A 16,329-nucleotide genomic window follows, 5' to 3' on the forward strand; every position below is an offset into this window, starting at 1 on the left:
CAGTACACAGGATTAATACCCAAAAATCAGTTGCATTTCTATATGCTACAAACGAATAATCAGAAGTTAAAATTTAAAAAATACTATGCATTAAAAATAAGAAAAATGCTAAAATACAAAAATATGAAATACTTAAGGTATAAATCTGACAAAAAGGGTGTTGGTACACTGAAAACTCAAAAACACTAAGAGAAATTAAAACCTAAATAAATGGAGATATATACCTTGTTCATTGGTGAGTAGATTTTGCTAAGATGGCAACTGGTCTGTAAATTCAACATGATCCCATTCAAATTCCCAGGAGGCTTTTTGTAAAAATTAACAAGCTTATCCTAAGTTCAAATGGGAATGCAAAGTACTGAGAATATAGCCAAAACAACTTTGAAGAAGAAACTCAAAGTCGGAGGGCTAACACTACCTGCTTTCAAGACTTATTATACAGGCCCAGGAATTAAAATGGTGTGATACTGTTATAAACACAGACACACAGATCAATGGAATGAGCAATTCCAGAAAAAGACCCACACATTTATGGACAATTTGATTTTTGACAAAAGTACAAAGGCGATTTAGTGGAGGAAGGACAATCTTTTCAATAAATGGTGCTGGGACAACTGGAATATCTTTAAACAAAAAAATGAACTTTGATCTACACCTCACAGCCTAAACAAAAATTACCTCAAAATGGATCACAGACCTAAGTACAAAACATAAAACTACAAAACTTATAGAAGAAAACACCAGAGAAAAACTCTGTGACCTTGGGTTAGGCAAAGATTACTTAAGATATGACACCAAAAGCACAATCTGTAAAAAATAAAGTGGTAAGTTGGACTTCATCAAAGTAAAAAAAATTTATTCTCTGTGAAAGACACTGTTAAGAGAATGAAAAGGCAACGGATGCACTGGGAGAAAATACTTGCAAAGCATATATTTGATAAATTATGGACTTGAATACAGACTAAAGAACTCTCAAAAATCAATAATAAGAAAACAACCCAATTAAGAAATGGCCAAAGAAATGTGAACAGACACTTCACCAAAGATATACAGAGAGCAAACAAGCATATGAAAAGATGCTGGTGGAGAGGGAAGGAGAGAAGGAAAAAAAGAAAAAAAAAAGAAAAGATGTGCCACAGGAGTCCACTAGGGAAAAGCAAATTAAAATCATATACAAATAATGAATCATGGAACACTACATCAAAATCTAATGATGTAATGTATGGTAATTAACATAATAATAGAAAAAAAAGCAATGGTCTTCATTTGAGCAAAAGAAAAAAAATCACAATGAGATTTCACTACACACTTAAGAGTGGGTTAAATTAAAAAGATTGACCATATCAAATGTTAGTGAGGATGTGGAAGAATTGGAACGCTCACACACTGTTGATGGAAATGTAAAATAGTACAACCAATTTAGAGAACAGTTTGTCGGTTTCTTAAAAACTTAAACATACATATGCCATATGATGTAGCCGTTCTCCTTCTCAGTATTAATCCAAGAGAAAAGAAAGCATATGTCCATGCAAAGACTTGAACATGAATGTTTATAGCAGCTTTATTTGTAAATACCCCATACTGGAAATAATCCAGGCTGGAAACAACCCCAAATGGGAAACCCCCAATGTCCATCCTTAGGTTCATGGTTAAGCCAATGATGATAAATGTATACTATAACATGCCACCCCAGCAAGAAAAAGGAATCAACAATTGATATACACAAGAAGGCAGACAGAAAGAAGTACATACCATATGATTCCATCTACATAAAACTCTAGAAAACAGAAACTCGTTTATAGTGACATCAAGGGCCAGGACAGGAAGGAGGAATCATAAAGGGGCATGAGAAAACTGTTGGCGGTGATGAATATGTTTACTATTTTGATGGAGTTGATGGTGTTTCACAGGTATATGCACGTCAAAATTTATCAAACTGTGGACTTTAAATAGTACTTTGTTGTGAATCAATCATACCTCACTAAAACTTTAAAAAACATATTTTCAGAATCATTCAGGAAAGAGATTGAGATAAATGCTGACTTATGGACAGACCACCACACCTTGAGTTCTTATTTCAAAATGCCGTGTGGAATAGTGGAAAGAGTGGGTTTTACATCAGAAGATACTGTTCAAGTTCCGCATCTGTTACAAACTTACTAACCTCTTAATCTTCAGTGTTCTTCAGTCTCTAACACTTCCCTGCTTATTTTATAAAACTAATGAGATAAAATAAGTGAGATCAGGGCTTTATAAACTGTTACATCTCATACAAATGTATTATATTTGCTATACTTACCATATCCCTTACCACTTTACCTGACACATGAGACCTACCCTACTGGTGTATATTAGTAAAAAGATAATATTTTAGGTTGAACTTCAAGCCTCTCTTACAGCAATAAGTATGCAACAAGACATGCTTTTTTTAGAAAACAGTTTAACGTGAGAAAAGGAAACATCTGAAAGTCAGTAATTGTTTTTCTAATGTGGAAAACAGTGCCCTTCCTACCTTTACTAAATTCTTTTAGAGAATGAACAAGACAACAGGTATGATATGCTTTGAAAAATCTTTGAAAACTTTTTACAAATGTAAGATGCTATTACTATAACTATGTTTTATGTCCATCTGGCTAGTGTAATATTTAGAGGTTTAGGGTACTGGTGGTTCAAAAGACCAAAGTTTGGGCCACCTGGATGGCTCAGTTGGTTAAGTGTCTGACTCTTGATTTTGGCTCAGATCATGATCTCAGGGTCGTGAGATCGAGCCCCACATCAGGCTCCACACTGAACATGGAGCCTGGTTAAGATTCTCCCTCCTTCCTCTCCCTCTGCCCCTCTCCCTCCCCAGCTCACACTCTCTCTCTCTAAAAAATGAAACAAACAAAAAAACAATCACCAAAAGATTGAAGTGGGATTCTCAGTATTCAATTAATTTTGCCATTTATTAAATGCCTACTAAATGTAAGCATTGGAGATCTAAAGTTGAATGATACGTCTTATGTTCATCACCAAATTAAACCCTTACAGGATCTAGATAAGGAAAATGAGGCTTGGAATGGGCTAAGTAGCACGTAGCGAGTAAGAGAACTGGCACATGAGCCCAGATTTTCCAGACTCTTTTTACTCTGCCATCAAAATTGCTTATATAATCACAAAAGCACTAACTACTAGCAAATCATGGGACCTATGTGCTATACATAAGTGTGTATAAAATGTAATGTATATATGTTACATACATCTATATGTATGTATATATTACACATATATTATATATATATATATATACACACAGATACTACAAAGCAAAAATTAGAAAGTCCCCTATGTTCTATATCAAAGAAGCCAGTACGTACATCTGTACCATAGATGAGGAAATCACCAGTTAAGGCATGGCATAAAATACGGCACTTATCATCCACTGCTGGGAAAAGCCGAGTCTCACGTTCTTCTTGAGCATCCAAGATTTCACTTTCTATCTAAAACATAAAGAATAATAGTACCTCACAGATTTGAGTAAAGCTGGTCTGCACCATCTAGGGAGATAGGGGAGGGTCTTCTTCCTAAGTTCGATTAAACATTCAGACTCATCAGACTGCCCGTCTATTGAGAAAGACATCAGACAAGAACCACAATTGCCAGCAGGGCAGCATTAAACAACCCTCTTTAGTGGTAATAGTCTTTGCAGCAGGCTCTGCAGGGGTCTGGTAGCTTTTCTCTTTGGCTTCTCAGAAGCAAAGAGCCAAGAAATAGATGTAGGAGATGCTCCCTTGCTTAGAAGACCCATATTTCAGGAGCCAGTATCTTCTGAACAATTTAATAGGTATAGTTTCAAGGATCCCCACAAGCCATATGCCCAAATATGTAAGTCAATTCATGACAGGAAGCCCAGACATAGAACGTTCCCATCAGTTTTTAATTTCCCTCTAGATGCAATTTCCCACCAGAGTAAGAAAGTTAACTGAGCATCTCATGCAGAAGGGTAGAGTTTTGTTAGTCCTTTAGCCACACCTGGCTTTCTAGCTAGTCTGTATGTGGCTGCTTCCCGAACAAAGTTCTTGGTAATATAACATTAGGCTGTTCATCATCATCACTAATCTGAGTCATCACGAGTCCCAAGGGCTCCAGGACATAAGAATTATACTTACCAAATGCAACTGGACTTTGCCTTCAAAAAGTGCAGCTGCATAGTCAGAATGAAGGCAAACACTGGCGACTGTCCCCAGATATTCCACATCTTTCAATTTTTTAACAGCTGTAGCAATATAAAAACACATACACATTAAAATATAAATAAAATTACATTAAGATTTGCAACTAATTTTTAAATGGGTGCCTTTTTAAGGATATTCTGAATCTAAAATTTTTATTTTAGCCATTCTAAAGAAAATCGTAGTTGTCATATAAATTTGCTTTCAGGAATTCCGTAATGATTCACATGAAACAAAGTAACAGAAAATAAAATTATACGTGAAACAACCAAAAATTTCACTTTAGCGACAGTAAGGTTAATGGTGTAGTCTATCTGAAGCTAAATCTCGGCTGGCTCTACTCCTGAGGGATATCTGACCTCCAGTGGGGAGAAGCAGCAGCCAGGCTCCATTCAGATGCTAATGGCCATAACAAAAAGAACAAAAGGAGGGGGGAGGGACCCAACGACCCGGAGGGACCCAATGACCCGACCAAGGAGTGCCTAAGAAAGTCATTGCGCAAAGGTGCCTCACAACATTTTATTTCATTTAGTTTTTCTCACGACTCCTTGACCCCTACATGTAGAAGAATCCTCATTTTCCGAACAAAGCCTTTTCAACCAGGGCTCAGAGAGGTAAAGAATTTGTCTACAGTCACCCAGCTCCAAGAGGCAGCCCGGGAATTTACACTCAGGGCCTAATTCTAAAGGTCGTACTCTGCCCACTATACCACGCTGTGTTCACCACAAAGGTTAAGAATAAAATCTTCCCAAAAATTATGCAAAATTTTTACAGGATTCACAAAACTGTTAAGCTTCTTAAGAAAGAGACAGCTGAAGGAAAAGAGTGAAAGGCCTGGTCTTCAAAGAAACTTTCCGTGCTTCCCAAATAATAACCGAAATTATACTCTACGTAAGATGACAACTGGTTTGAGACTTGCCATTCTCTCCAAGGACATAAAACCAAGCTCGATTATTCATTCCCACGGCCAGATGATAAAGCCCTACTGCTATGAAGCTGGGCTCCACATCAACGGAAACTGTGATTGGCAGCTCCTATAATACAGGAAAGGAACAGTAGATCAACTGCTACAACTGCTTTGATTTTACTAATAAATACAATCAAAATAACACCATTTTCATACTCCTTCAACAGGGTTGGCTACGGTGACTTCAAGGAGGGAGGTGAGGTATGCAATCCTTGTGCTGCAGGCATCCCCGAGTATGGGAAGCTTGGTCAAGAAAACATGCAGCGAGCCCCTTTGGGTAGACAATGCCAGCAACTGGCCATCATCTGTCCAGGACAAGGTGCCCAACCCTGAAATAGTTGACAGAATAAAGAATCAATCAAAAACAAGCAAATATTTTCACGTAAGCTGCAGAGACATAAAAATCTTCAAGTGTTGTCTTTTAATAGTTTAGTTTATACAGAGTAAAAATTCACCACAGACAGGCATGTGAACATGAGCATTGATTCATTTGGTAGTGGCTCAAAAGGAAAGGATGTAAGAATTTAGGTTTTATAACTGAAATTGAGATTAAATTCACTATAATCTTTAGATCAAAGTGGACTTACAGCCTTCTATAATTACTAAAATAAGTAAGTTATTTTAGGGAACTCTCATGAAGGGTGTTAATTTTATTCCTCTTATAATGAATGCAATTCAAAAAATAATAAACACATTACTCTGCATTGCAGTGATAAAACGTCACTCTGCCTCAGAAAAATCAGTACCTTTATTTTCATCATCCAGGTTGATTATAGCATACATGTCTTTTAATTCTGCCAAGTCATGGATTTTGATGCTGAAAAATGAAAAAAATATATATATTGTAAATACAAGTGTTAAATGAAATTGTTTTCGTTCACGAAAAATTGTAAACTACAGAACAGGTCAGCGTTCTCCAAAAAGGGATGTATAGGATAATCTATTGGGGCAAGGTAAGAAAATAATAGAATTTCTGTAATTATATCTTTTATATATATATAATATATATAAAATATATTTTTTTTCTGTAATTTTATCTTAAGATCTTTGGGGCGTGGTGGTTGTGCCCGGCTTAATTTTCTGATCTACAGTTTCAGGAACATGGAGGTTTAAGTTGCCCTGAAGAAAAGTGTGAGTAGGAAAACATTCTCCTGAGCAGCACTAATTATAGTAAGAGGAATACAATTTCTCTTTGCAATGTGCTCCCTCCACCACCCTGACTTCTTTCATACAAAAAGTAATGAGGTATAATAGAAAGAGCATTCGGTTTGGAATCAGAAGGCATAGGTTGAAAGCTCTGAAAAACTGGGGGCATATTACTCCATAGGGCTACAGGGAAGATAGGCGGGTTCAGGCCAATGAAAGCTGTGTGGTACAACGCTGGCCCCTAATGGCTGGAAGGTATCTTTCCTTCTTGTCTCCTTTCGTCTCTCCTCCCTTCTGCCCTCATTTAACTTTTTGTTTTGATAGGATTGTAAATCCACATGCAGTTGTAAGAAATAACACAGAGATTGTATATATCCTCCACCTTCCCCCCAAATGATAACATCTTGAAAAACTATAGCATAATATCATAATCAAAATATTGACATTGATACAATCCACGAACCTTTTTCAGATGTCCCAAGTTTTACTTGTATTCATTGTGTGTGTGTGTGTGTGTGTGTGTGTGTTTAGTTCTAAGCAATTTTATTACATGAACGATTCCTGAGATCCACAACCACAGTCAGGATACAGAATAGTTCCATCACCACAAGGATCCCTTGTGTTGTCCTTTTATAAAGGCACTTACCTCCTTCGCTCCACCCTAGCTCCATCCCTAAGCCTAAGCCACCACTAATCTGTTCTCCATTCCTATAATTTATCATTTCAACAATATTACATAAATAGAATCATACCGTATGCAACATTTTGTGATTGGCATTTTTCACTCAGCATACTTCTCTGGAGATTCATCTGCATTATGGTGTGTATCGATAGTTTGTTCTTCTTTATGCTTCAGTAGTATTCCATGAAATGGATGTACCAGTTGAACACTCACCCACTGAGGGATATCTGGATTGTTTCTAGTTTCTTACTATTACAAATAAAGCTGCTGTACACATTCATATTCAGGTTTTTCTGTGAGTATGTCTTCACGTCTCCAGGAAAAATGGCCAGGAGTGAAATTGCTGGGTCACATGGTAACTGCATGTTGAGTTTGTTTGTTTTTTTAAGAAACTGCCAAACTGTTTTCCAAAGTAGCTGTACCATTTTACATTCCTACCAGCAATGTATGAGTGATCTAGGTTCCCTTCATCCTTCCCAGCATTTGATGTTATCACTATTTTTAATATACTAATACTGTGTGTTTCTCCGTTTATTTGGGTCTTCTTTGATTTCTTTCAGCAACATTTTGGAATTTTCAGCACACAGATCCTGTACATGTTTTGTTAAGCGTATATCCAGGTATTTCATTTTCTTTGGAGTGATTAAAAATGGCATATTTTTCTACATTTGTTGCTACTATATAAAAAATGTGATTGATTTTTTTTTGTCTTGATCTTGCATCCTGAGACCTTGCTACACTCACTCATTAGTTTTAGTTCTGGGTGTTTCTTGTTTGTAGATTCCTTGAGATTTTCTATATAAGCAATCATGTCATCTGCAAATAGAGATGGTTTTACTTTTTTCTTTCCAATCTGGATGTGTCTTATTTTTCTTGTCTTACTACAGTGGCTAGAACTTCTAATATTAGGTTGCATTAGAGCAGTGAGAGTAGGTATCCTTATCTTGTTCCCAATCTTAGGGGCAAGCACTCAGTCTTTCACCATGAAGTATGATGTTAGCTATAGGTTTTTTGTAGATGTTCTTTATCAAGATGAGGTAATTCTCCTCCATCCCTAACTTACTGAGAATTTTTTATCATGAATGGGTATTGGATTTTATGAAATATTTTGTGTCAACTGATGCGATCATATGGTTCTTCAGCTGCTGATACAGTAACTTTGTTGATTTTTGAATGTAAATAAGCCTTGCATACTTGGAATAAATCCCAGTTAGTCATGAGCTATAATTCTTTTCATATATTGCTGAATTCAGTTTGCTAAGTTTTGTTGAGGATTTTGTGTCCAAGTTTATGAGAGAGATTGGTCTGTAATTTGTTTTTTTTTTTAATACTTTCTTTGATTTTGGTATAAGGGTAATACTAGCCTTATAAAATAAGTTGAGAAGTGTTCCCTCCACTTCTATTTTCTGAAGAGATTTTGAAAATTAGTGTGAATTCTTTTTCTAAATGTTTGGTAGAATTCTCCAGTGAAACCATCTGAGCCTGGAGATTTTTCAGGGATTTAAAATCATTCTTCAATTTCTTTAAGAATTACAGGGCTAATTCAGATTATCTGTTTCATCTGGGTTGAGTTTCAGTGGTTTTTGAAGAATTTTCCCAATCTTCTAAGTTATCAAATTTCTGTGTTGTTTGTAGTATTCCTTTGTAATTGTAAAGTTGTAGTACTTTTATTGTCCTTTTAATAGCTTCCAGATCTGTAATAATATTCCTGTTTCATTCCTGATATTAGTGACTTGTGTCTTTTTGTCATTCTTGCTAGAGGTTTATCAATTTCTTTTTCAAAAAATTCCAGCTGTTAGGTTTTTTTTTCCTATTCTATTTTCATTGTCATCACCTTCTGCTCTTTATGATTTTATTCCTTCTGCTTTACCCTTATCTTGCTCTTTTTTTCCCCTAGTTTCTTGAGGTAGGGACTTAGATTACTGACTTGAGATTTTTTTCTTTTATATATAAGCATTAATACTACAAATTTTCTTCTCAGTACTGCTTTAGCTGTATCTCATATTTTGATATGTTGCATTTTCATTTTTATTCAGTTGTATGGGTGGTTGTTTGTTTTTTGTCTTTTAAACTGCTTTATTAACTTCACAATATATAATGAGCAGCTTGCCATGCAACAGGGTAAAACTCCCCTGCTGATAGAATCTTACAGATTGAGTCAAAATACAACATTCAATTAGAAGCTGGTCATAGGAGACCCACAAGAGACATGTAACACCAAAAGGTTTACAACAAAGGTACACTGAGAACACGTAAGTTTAGGAAGCAGGTGTGTCTTCCTATTAACTTCAGGGAAAACATCAGGATTCAAGGCATAAAGCAAAACTCCCCATGATGGTAATGGTGAGAAGAGTCAGCGTTAACCGCCCCCAGACTATGACTCAATTGCTTTTCCCTCAGGTGTCTCACTTCCCCCCACCCCCCCAATCCTTTCCATATTCTCTTCTCTCATCCTTGCCTGTGGTTCTCCAAGCCTCTGAATCATGCCCCACCTATACTAGGGGTTGGGATGCCTAACATGGAACCACCTACAATTTACTCCCTAGGCACACAATATTCACCAGCTTCCAAAGGGAGGGCCAAGGGCTCTCCTTTATTAGCAAGTTGCTCCTTTTCATCCTTTTGTTTGTTTTCCTGGTTGGCATTGTCCATGCTGATACTTTTTACTGCTTGTTCCTCTGGATGCCATTACTCCTGGTCCCATCCTTGAGGTCTCCTGCTCCTCTCAATTTCTTGCTGCCAGTGCGCGGATGTGACACTTAGACCTGCACACCTGCTCCCCCCTCTGCCTCCTACTCTTTGGGGCCCCCTGGCCCACACGCCCTCAGGGCCACCGGAAGCAAGAAGGGAGCACGCGAAGGACGGGTCTGACGCTAGAGCAAGGCACGCGAGTTGGCATTGGTGGGTCACAGCTCAGTTGTGTGTATTTTTAAATTTGCTTTGAGATATACTCATGAATTATTTGGAAGTAGGTTAATTTCCAAGTGTTCATTGAATTTCCTGTTGTTTTCTGTTATTCATTTCAAGTGTGATTACATTATGGCCAAGGAACACATTTTGCATGACTTCAATTTAAATTTGTTGAGGTTCCAGGGCCCACGATATGGACTATCTTGGTGCATGTTCCATGGATGCATAGAAAAAGCATGTATTCTGTTGTTCGATGGAATGTTCTATAGATGTCTGTTAGGTCTAGTTGGTTTATAGTGCTGTCCAAGTCTGCCGAGAGTTGAGCTAAGCTACTCCATGGTACCGCTGGCTCAGCATCCATCCTCTTTGGCCAAGCGGCCTGCAGAGACCTTACACTAGTCCCTCCTGTGAGTGCATGCCCTAGAGAGCAGCTCACAGAGTCACAAGCAAATATAAGATCCTGATGTGACTTCCCCAAAAGCCCTTGTGATCAACAGTCTCTCCTGTCTCCCAGCACTTACATGCCTTATATGCCCCTAGGATAAGATCTCTGGGGTTTACCAAAACCCCACTCTTTTGGTTAGAATTGACCAATCTGGCCTTAGCCTGGGAACCCTAAAGCAGTGTATTCAGGAACCCTATTTTTTTTCATGAACCTATTAAAAGCACATGCCTCTGGTTCTGTCTCTTTTTGTCTGCACTGTTTGATAGTGACTTCTCTATGAGGTCAAGACATGCCAGTTACTTCCTCCAGAACCTGTGAATAATGAACTTTTCTATTTCGATTCTTCTTGTGTGTTGTTGAACCACAGCCCATGATCTGGCACCCTGTGCTCCACTTAGTGTCAATTTGATGCTTTTATTTTCTTGTTGATCTTCTGTCTAGTTGTTCCATATACTGAAAGCAGAGCCCTGAAGACTTCACTATTATTGTTGTCTATTTCTCCCTTTAATTCTGCCAGTTTTTACTTCATCTACTTTGGGGCTCTGTTGTCAGGTGCATACTCACTTAGCATTACTATATCTAGTCAATGTGCAATATGTCTCTTCATCCCTGGTAATTTTCTTTGCTCTCTGATACCCACATAGCCATCCAGCTCTCTTGCTTTGGATGATCTTTTTCCATCCTTTTACTTTTTACCTAGTTATTTCATTATATCATTACATTGAAGTGAGTTCCAGCAGATAATAGGGTCATTTAAAAATTCTATTCTAATTGTCTATGTCTAATAGCATTGTCATTTACACATTTAACATAGTTAATTGCTCTGTCTGAACTTAAATCCACTGTTTTATTGTTTTCTGTTTTTCCCTTTTGATCCCGTTTCTCTTTCCTGCCACCTTTTAGATTTGAACATTTTTTAGTATTCCATTTTAATTTACCTATTATTGTGTTCTTGTCTATATCTCTGCATATTTTTAGTGGTTATTCTAGAATATAACACCAAATTTAATTTCTTATAAGCTCTTTAGAATCTATATTTTACTAGACAACATGGGGCTCGATCCCAGAACCCTGAGATCATGACCTGAGCTGAAGGCAGACACTTAACCAACCAAGCCACCCAGGCACCCCTACACTCTCCCCTTTCTGTTGTGCTTGTCTTACATACTACATCTTAAACACTGAACACACTATCAAACAATATCATAATTTTTACTTTCAACAGCCACATATATAAGATCTCAAAAGAAAAAAAATGATTTACCATTTCTGCACCTCTTCATTCTTTTTTTAAATATTTTATTTATTTTTGAGAGAGAGAGAGAGTGAACATGAGCAGGTCGGGGGAGTGGGGCAGAGAGAGAAGCAGACTTCCCACTGAGCAGGGAGCCCAAGCCGGGACTCAATCCCAGGACAGCAGGATCATGACCCTAGCTAAAGGCAGATGCTTAACCAACTGAGCCACCCAGGCGCCTGCTCTTTCTTCATTCTTGATGTTCCAAATTTCCTTCTGCCATCTGTTTTCTTCCATCTGAAGAACTTCCTTTAGCAATTCTAGAGCAGGTCTCCTAGCAATAAATTCTCTTCATTTTTCTTCATCTGAGAATGTTTCCATTTCACTTCATTACTGATGGATAGTTTCACCGGGTAATGAATTTCAGCTGACAGTTCTTTTTTTTTTTTTAAAGATTTTATTTATTTATTTATTTAAAAGAGACAGAGAGAGAGGGAACATAAGCAGGGGGAGTGGGAGAGGGAGAAGCAGGCTTCCTGTGGAGCAGGGAGCCCCGATGCGGGGCTCGATCCCAGGACCCTGAGATCATGACCCGAGCCGAAGGCAGACGCTTAACGACTGAGCCACCCAGGTGCCCCTTTCTCTTCCAGCACTTTAGAAAGTCGTGATGCTTCCTTCTGGCCTCGATGGCTATGGTGAGAAATCCACTGTCATTTAAAATGTTGTTTGTTAGCTGCTTTCAAGATCTTTTCTTCGTCTTTAGTTTTTAGCAGTTTATGATGTGTCTGAGCTAGGATTTTTTGGACTTATCCTTTTAGGGATTTGCTGAGCTTCTACAACATACAGGTTTGTATCTTTCGCCAAATGTGAGAAGTTTCCAGCCATTATTTCTGAGACTCTTGTGACATAAATGTTAGACTTTTTGGTTTTGTTTCACAGGCCCCTGAGGCTCTGTTTATTTTTTTCCAATCTTTTCTCTCTCTATGCTCACTGGGATATTTCTATTGGTTTAAGTTCACTGACTTTTTATGATCGCCATTCTGCTATTAAGTACACTGCATTAATTATAGTTTTCAAGTCTAAAAACTTCCATTTAGTTATTCTTTATAGATTCTATTTCTTTTCTGAGACTATATTTCCATCTGTTTTGAGAACGCTAGCCCTTATCTCTTGGAGCATCTTTATAATAGCTGCTACCTCCAACACCTTGGCATTGGCACCTTTTGATTGCCTTTTCCCAAGTGAGTTGAAATTTTCCTGATTCTTCATATGTCAGGTAACTTTGGGTTATATTTTGGACATTCTGAACATTACATTTGAGACTCTTGCATCTTGTTTAAATCCCATGGAGAAGGTTTAATTTTGGTTTTTGTTTTTTTTAAAGCAATCAACCCAGCTGGGTTCAGGCTACGAGTATCAACCAGCTTTCTGTGAGATGTGGTTTCAACGTCAATTCCATTTTCAAAGGCTTTGCAGTTGTATTCAGGTATGTCCCTGTTTGGTCCACTTTGTGGTCCATAGGACTTGCATTATGACCTGTGCCTTAGTTCAGTTCTCAAAGTCTTTGGGATCTTTAGGATGAGATACACATATATAGCTCAGGAGTGAACCTGGGAGTTCATAAATGTCTTCAGACGGTTGCTTTCCAGAGCTCTTTCCTCTCCAGGATCTCCCTGGTATGTTTTGATTCTCTGGGGCTCCCCTTTTTGGTATTCCAGCAGGAAAGCTGGGGCTCTAGTTACTCTATAGTGCCTTGTCCTTCCACAGCTGCACCCATACCTGTGGCCAAGCAGTGTGAGGGCAGAGAGAAAAATAAGCAACAGGGGTTGCCCCACTTCCTGGGACCATAGCTCCTCTACTTGGAGGAAGGTTACCCTCTGTCAGAGCTGCAGGTGTCTGGGGGACCTTCCTGCCATTACGGTTGCTGCCACTGCCATGGCAAGGTTGCTTGGTGGCTGGGGCATGAAAGAACAGAGAAAGAGTAAGTGTTAGGAGTTCTCTTCCCTGCAACTTGAGGCCAGAACTAGAAGGCTTCTCTCGGAGCTCTCTCCTTTATGCTCTGGTGTCTACTTCCGAATTTTGGCTGCCTTGAGTCTTGAGAGACTGGAAAACAAGTGGGAGACTCCTCACTGGTTTGGTGGTATTTCACATTCTGCTCTTCTTCTTCAATGTGCCTACTATTTACTTTTCAGAGTCCTTAAATATCTGTCCCTTGCCTTCTGCCCAGGTTTTATAGTTGTATTCAGTGAGTGAGACAGGGTGAAGCATGCTGACTCCATATTACCTGGAATTACCTATTTTAAGATTGATTTTCAAGCATTCTCCATTTTAGGTTTTGTAGTTAGTAAACATTTAGCAATTTGGGTTTTACCCTGCGTGTTATAGCAGCAGTCCTAGAAATTTTCAATTGCAAACGTGTTTTAAGAGTGCAGGAGAGTATCGTTGGCAGATTCATACTAGCTATCAAAGTCTTGTTGAATCTTTTCAATATTCCTTACATAAGCTTTCCTAGGAATTTTTGAATATAACTTACCAATTATCACCACACGTAGCAGCTTTATTGAGGGTCTGTGAAACTGCAATACTGGTTAGACTATCTTTGTGGTCACGAGCCTGAAAAATCTCTTGACCAATCTCTCGAATGTGAGTGGAGATGACCACAAAAATTCCACGTGAAAAACCAATCATAATGTAGCCATCACCATACCTATAGTAACAAAGGCAATGATACAGTAAAAGGATGGTTAACTATACCTGGCAATATAGTACATAAGCAAGTACAGTAGAACTAAGGAACTACAGAATACAATTTGTCGAGGGCCAGATAATATGCTAGGTAGTTTCACATATTAAGTCATAGTCTGTAATCCAGAAAATGTTACATACAGAAGTGAAAATGCTATGGGCAAAAATTAAATATTATCAGTAAGGAAAAACACATGGATATCTTTTGGTAATGAGCTTCTTGTACATACCAGCTGTAGCAGACAATGTTCCCATAGCGCTGCTGAAATTCCAGATCAATTGGGCTATCTGGTTCATTCAGATTATAAAGAAACAAAGTTTTCTTGCCAACCACCACACTGATCTGCCAGAAAAGATTAAGAGATTGTGAAATGAATTACTCAGTACTTCATGAAGACCAATAAGCACATTCAAATAGCTGAGCCTAATTTATGAACACAATGAGCCAAGTTTACATTAAATGTTATAACTAATAAGATAACAATGAGACTTAAGAAAATACATCGTATTAACATACAGTCTGGGAAGGGTCCACATCCACCTTTAAGAAGTACACTAAAATAGCTGGGTCGGTTAACTCTACACCTCTCATTAGAGTACTATGCAGTACAGGACTGTAAGTCTGACACAGTTCCACTAAAACTGAATGCATGTTCAGAGTAAAGAGAGTCTTCCATCCTAAGAGGTCCTTCTGATTTTGAGCCACTGGGGATTACAGTCCACACTGTGTGGATAATTGAGCTTAGCTTTTTGCATCATTCTTTCCATCACCTGCAGGTCATTGGTCAATGTGCCTAGACTAGTGTCCCTCTGTTACTCACACAAGTCAATACTTAACTATAATTCTCAGTGGAAGGTGTTAACTGTGTGAGGGAGAGAAAAGAGTATATAACTTATTTGGGCTCGTTAAGGGTGATGAATTTATATAAGAAGACAAACACTTCGACATATTTCCTTGATTCTATCAATTATCAGTCACTATCGAGTTAATAATAGCTTTTTAAGAAACAGAAACATTATTTCATTTAAATAGATTTATAGTAATTGTGAGAATCATCTGGATTTCAGAATAATAAAATGTGGCAGGGAAAATGCATCTAAGATATTAACAAAAACTACAATTTCCAGAGTTCTGGTCACCACCTCTAAGAGAGTAAAAATAAAAAATCACAGAAAAATCAACACTTCTGTTTATAAAGGTACCCTCACTCTTTCTGCTACCCTGAGAAGAAGAACAACACCAACTGTAATAGGAAGATGTCCTCATTTGCTGTGATAACCAGGTAGCTAGCTGCTATCAGCAGCTTTGTAAAAGCAACATATGCCTGAGATACCAGAACCTGTACCGATTTAATAAATGACAGACCAGAATTTATTTATCCCTATACATTCCGAACCATCCTAGAAAAGGAGAAAGTATAGCCTACAAATTATCAAAATAACTTGGACGTGGATGTGACTTAGAATTCTTACTGTGCTTTCAGCAGCAGACATTCGGTCATCAGTCTTCATCACAGAAAACTGCATGTCGCTAGGCTCTGATCTCACCGGTGTCTGCAGAGATAGGAATATTATCATTATGAATAAGCACAACACTTAATTCATTCTCAATATTAACAAAACCAGTAACTTGCTTTCACTTCTGTTATACCTGAAAATCCCACTGCTACAAACATCTAGAAATTCTGGATAAAACAGAACACATGTCTTATTAAATAGAGAGATAAGGAAAATTTCCAGGGACAATAAGCAAAGATCAAATCATAAACCAAAGTATGTGTAGAAACTGATGCTGCAGTTATCCAGAGCAGTTGGTTAGGAGACAATAAAGAAGCCCATTTGACTTGGGTGAGCTTTGGGTTAGAAAAAAAGCTAAAAAAGCCCTTTTCAAATCAGAGACCTTCCTATCTTCCTTACGATCTGAAGCTCAAATTTATGTGTTGGGTGGTCTAGAAACTCCTTGGAGTGTTTGTCAAAAACAAATCCAAG

At 37.9% G+C, this 16,329-nt stretch overlaps 1 protein-coding gene and 1 pseudogene across 4 annotated transcripts in view; both read right to left on the reverse strand.

Moving 5' to 3' along the window:
- Positions 1 to 16,329, reverse strand: part of WDR19 (WD repeat domain 19) — a 109,947-nt gene that overhangs the window by 67,363 nt on the left and 26,255 nt on the right. For 3 of the 4 annotated variants that reach the window (XR_003612767.2, XM_028126579.2, XM_028126571.2), the window contains exons 7-14: positions 15,814 to 15,894; positions 14,571 to 14,683; positions 14,129 to 14,302; positions 5,925 to 5,995; positions 5,335 to 5,507; positions 5,131 to 5,245; positions 4,149 to 4,255; positions 3,357 to 3,479 (exon numbers count right to left, since the gene is read on the reverse strand). Coding sequence is in view for 3 of the 4 variants with exons in the window: in XM_028126579.2 (XP_027982380.2) it covers positions 3,357 to 3,479; positions 4,149 to 4,255; positions 5,131 to 5,245; positions 5,335 to 5,507; positions 5,925 to 5,995; positions 14,129 to 14,302; positions 14,571 to 14,683; positions 15,814 to 15,894 (957 nt within the window). In the remaining variant the exon portion in view is untranslated. The remainder of the gene's footprint in view (positions 1 to 3,356; positions 3,480 to 4,148; positions 4,256 to 5,130; positions 5,246 to 5,334; positions 5,508 to 5,924; positions 5,996 to 14,128; positions 14,303 to 14,570; positions 14,684 to 15,813; positions 15,895 to 16,329) is intronic. The other variant, XM_088021204.1, reaches the window with a different exon arrangement.
- On the reverse strand, positions 9,314 to 12,634 carry LOC114198255 (protein BEX2-like; annotated as a pseudogene).

The sequence above is a fragment of the Eumetopias jubatus genome, unplaced genomic scaffold (assembly GCF_037043125.1).
Source record: "Eumetopias jubatus isolate StellerSeaLion01/CBP00866 unplaced genomic scaffold, mEumJub1_p1.0 scaffold_2, whole genome shotgun sequence".
NCBI classification, from domain to species: domain Eukaryota; kingdom Metazoa; phylum Chordata; class Mammalia; order Carnivora; family Otariidae; genus Eumetopias; species Eumetopias jubatus.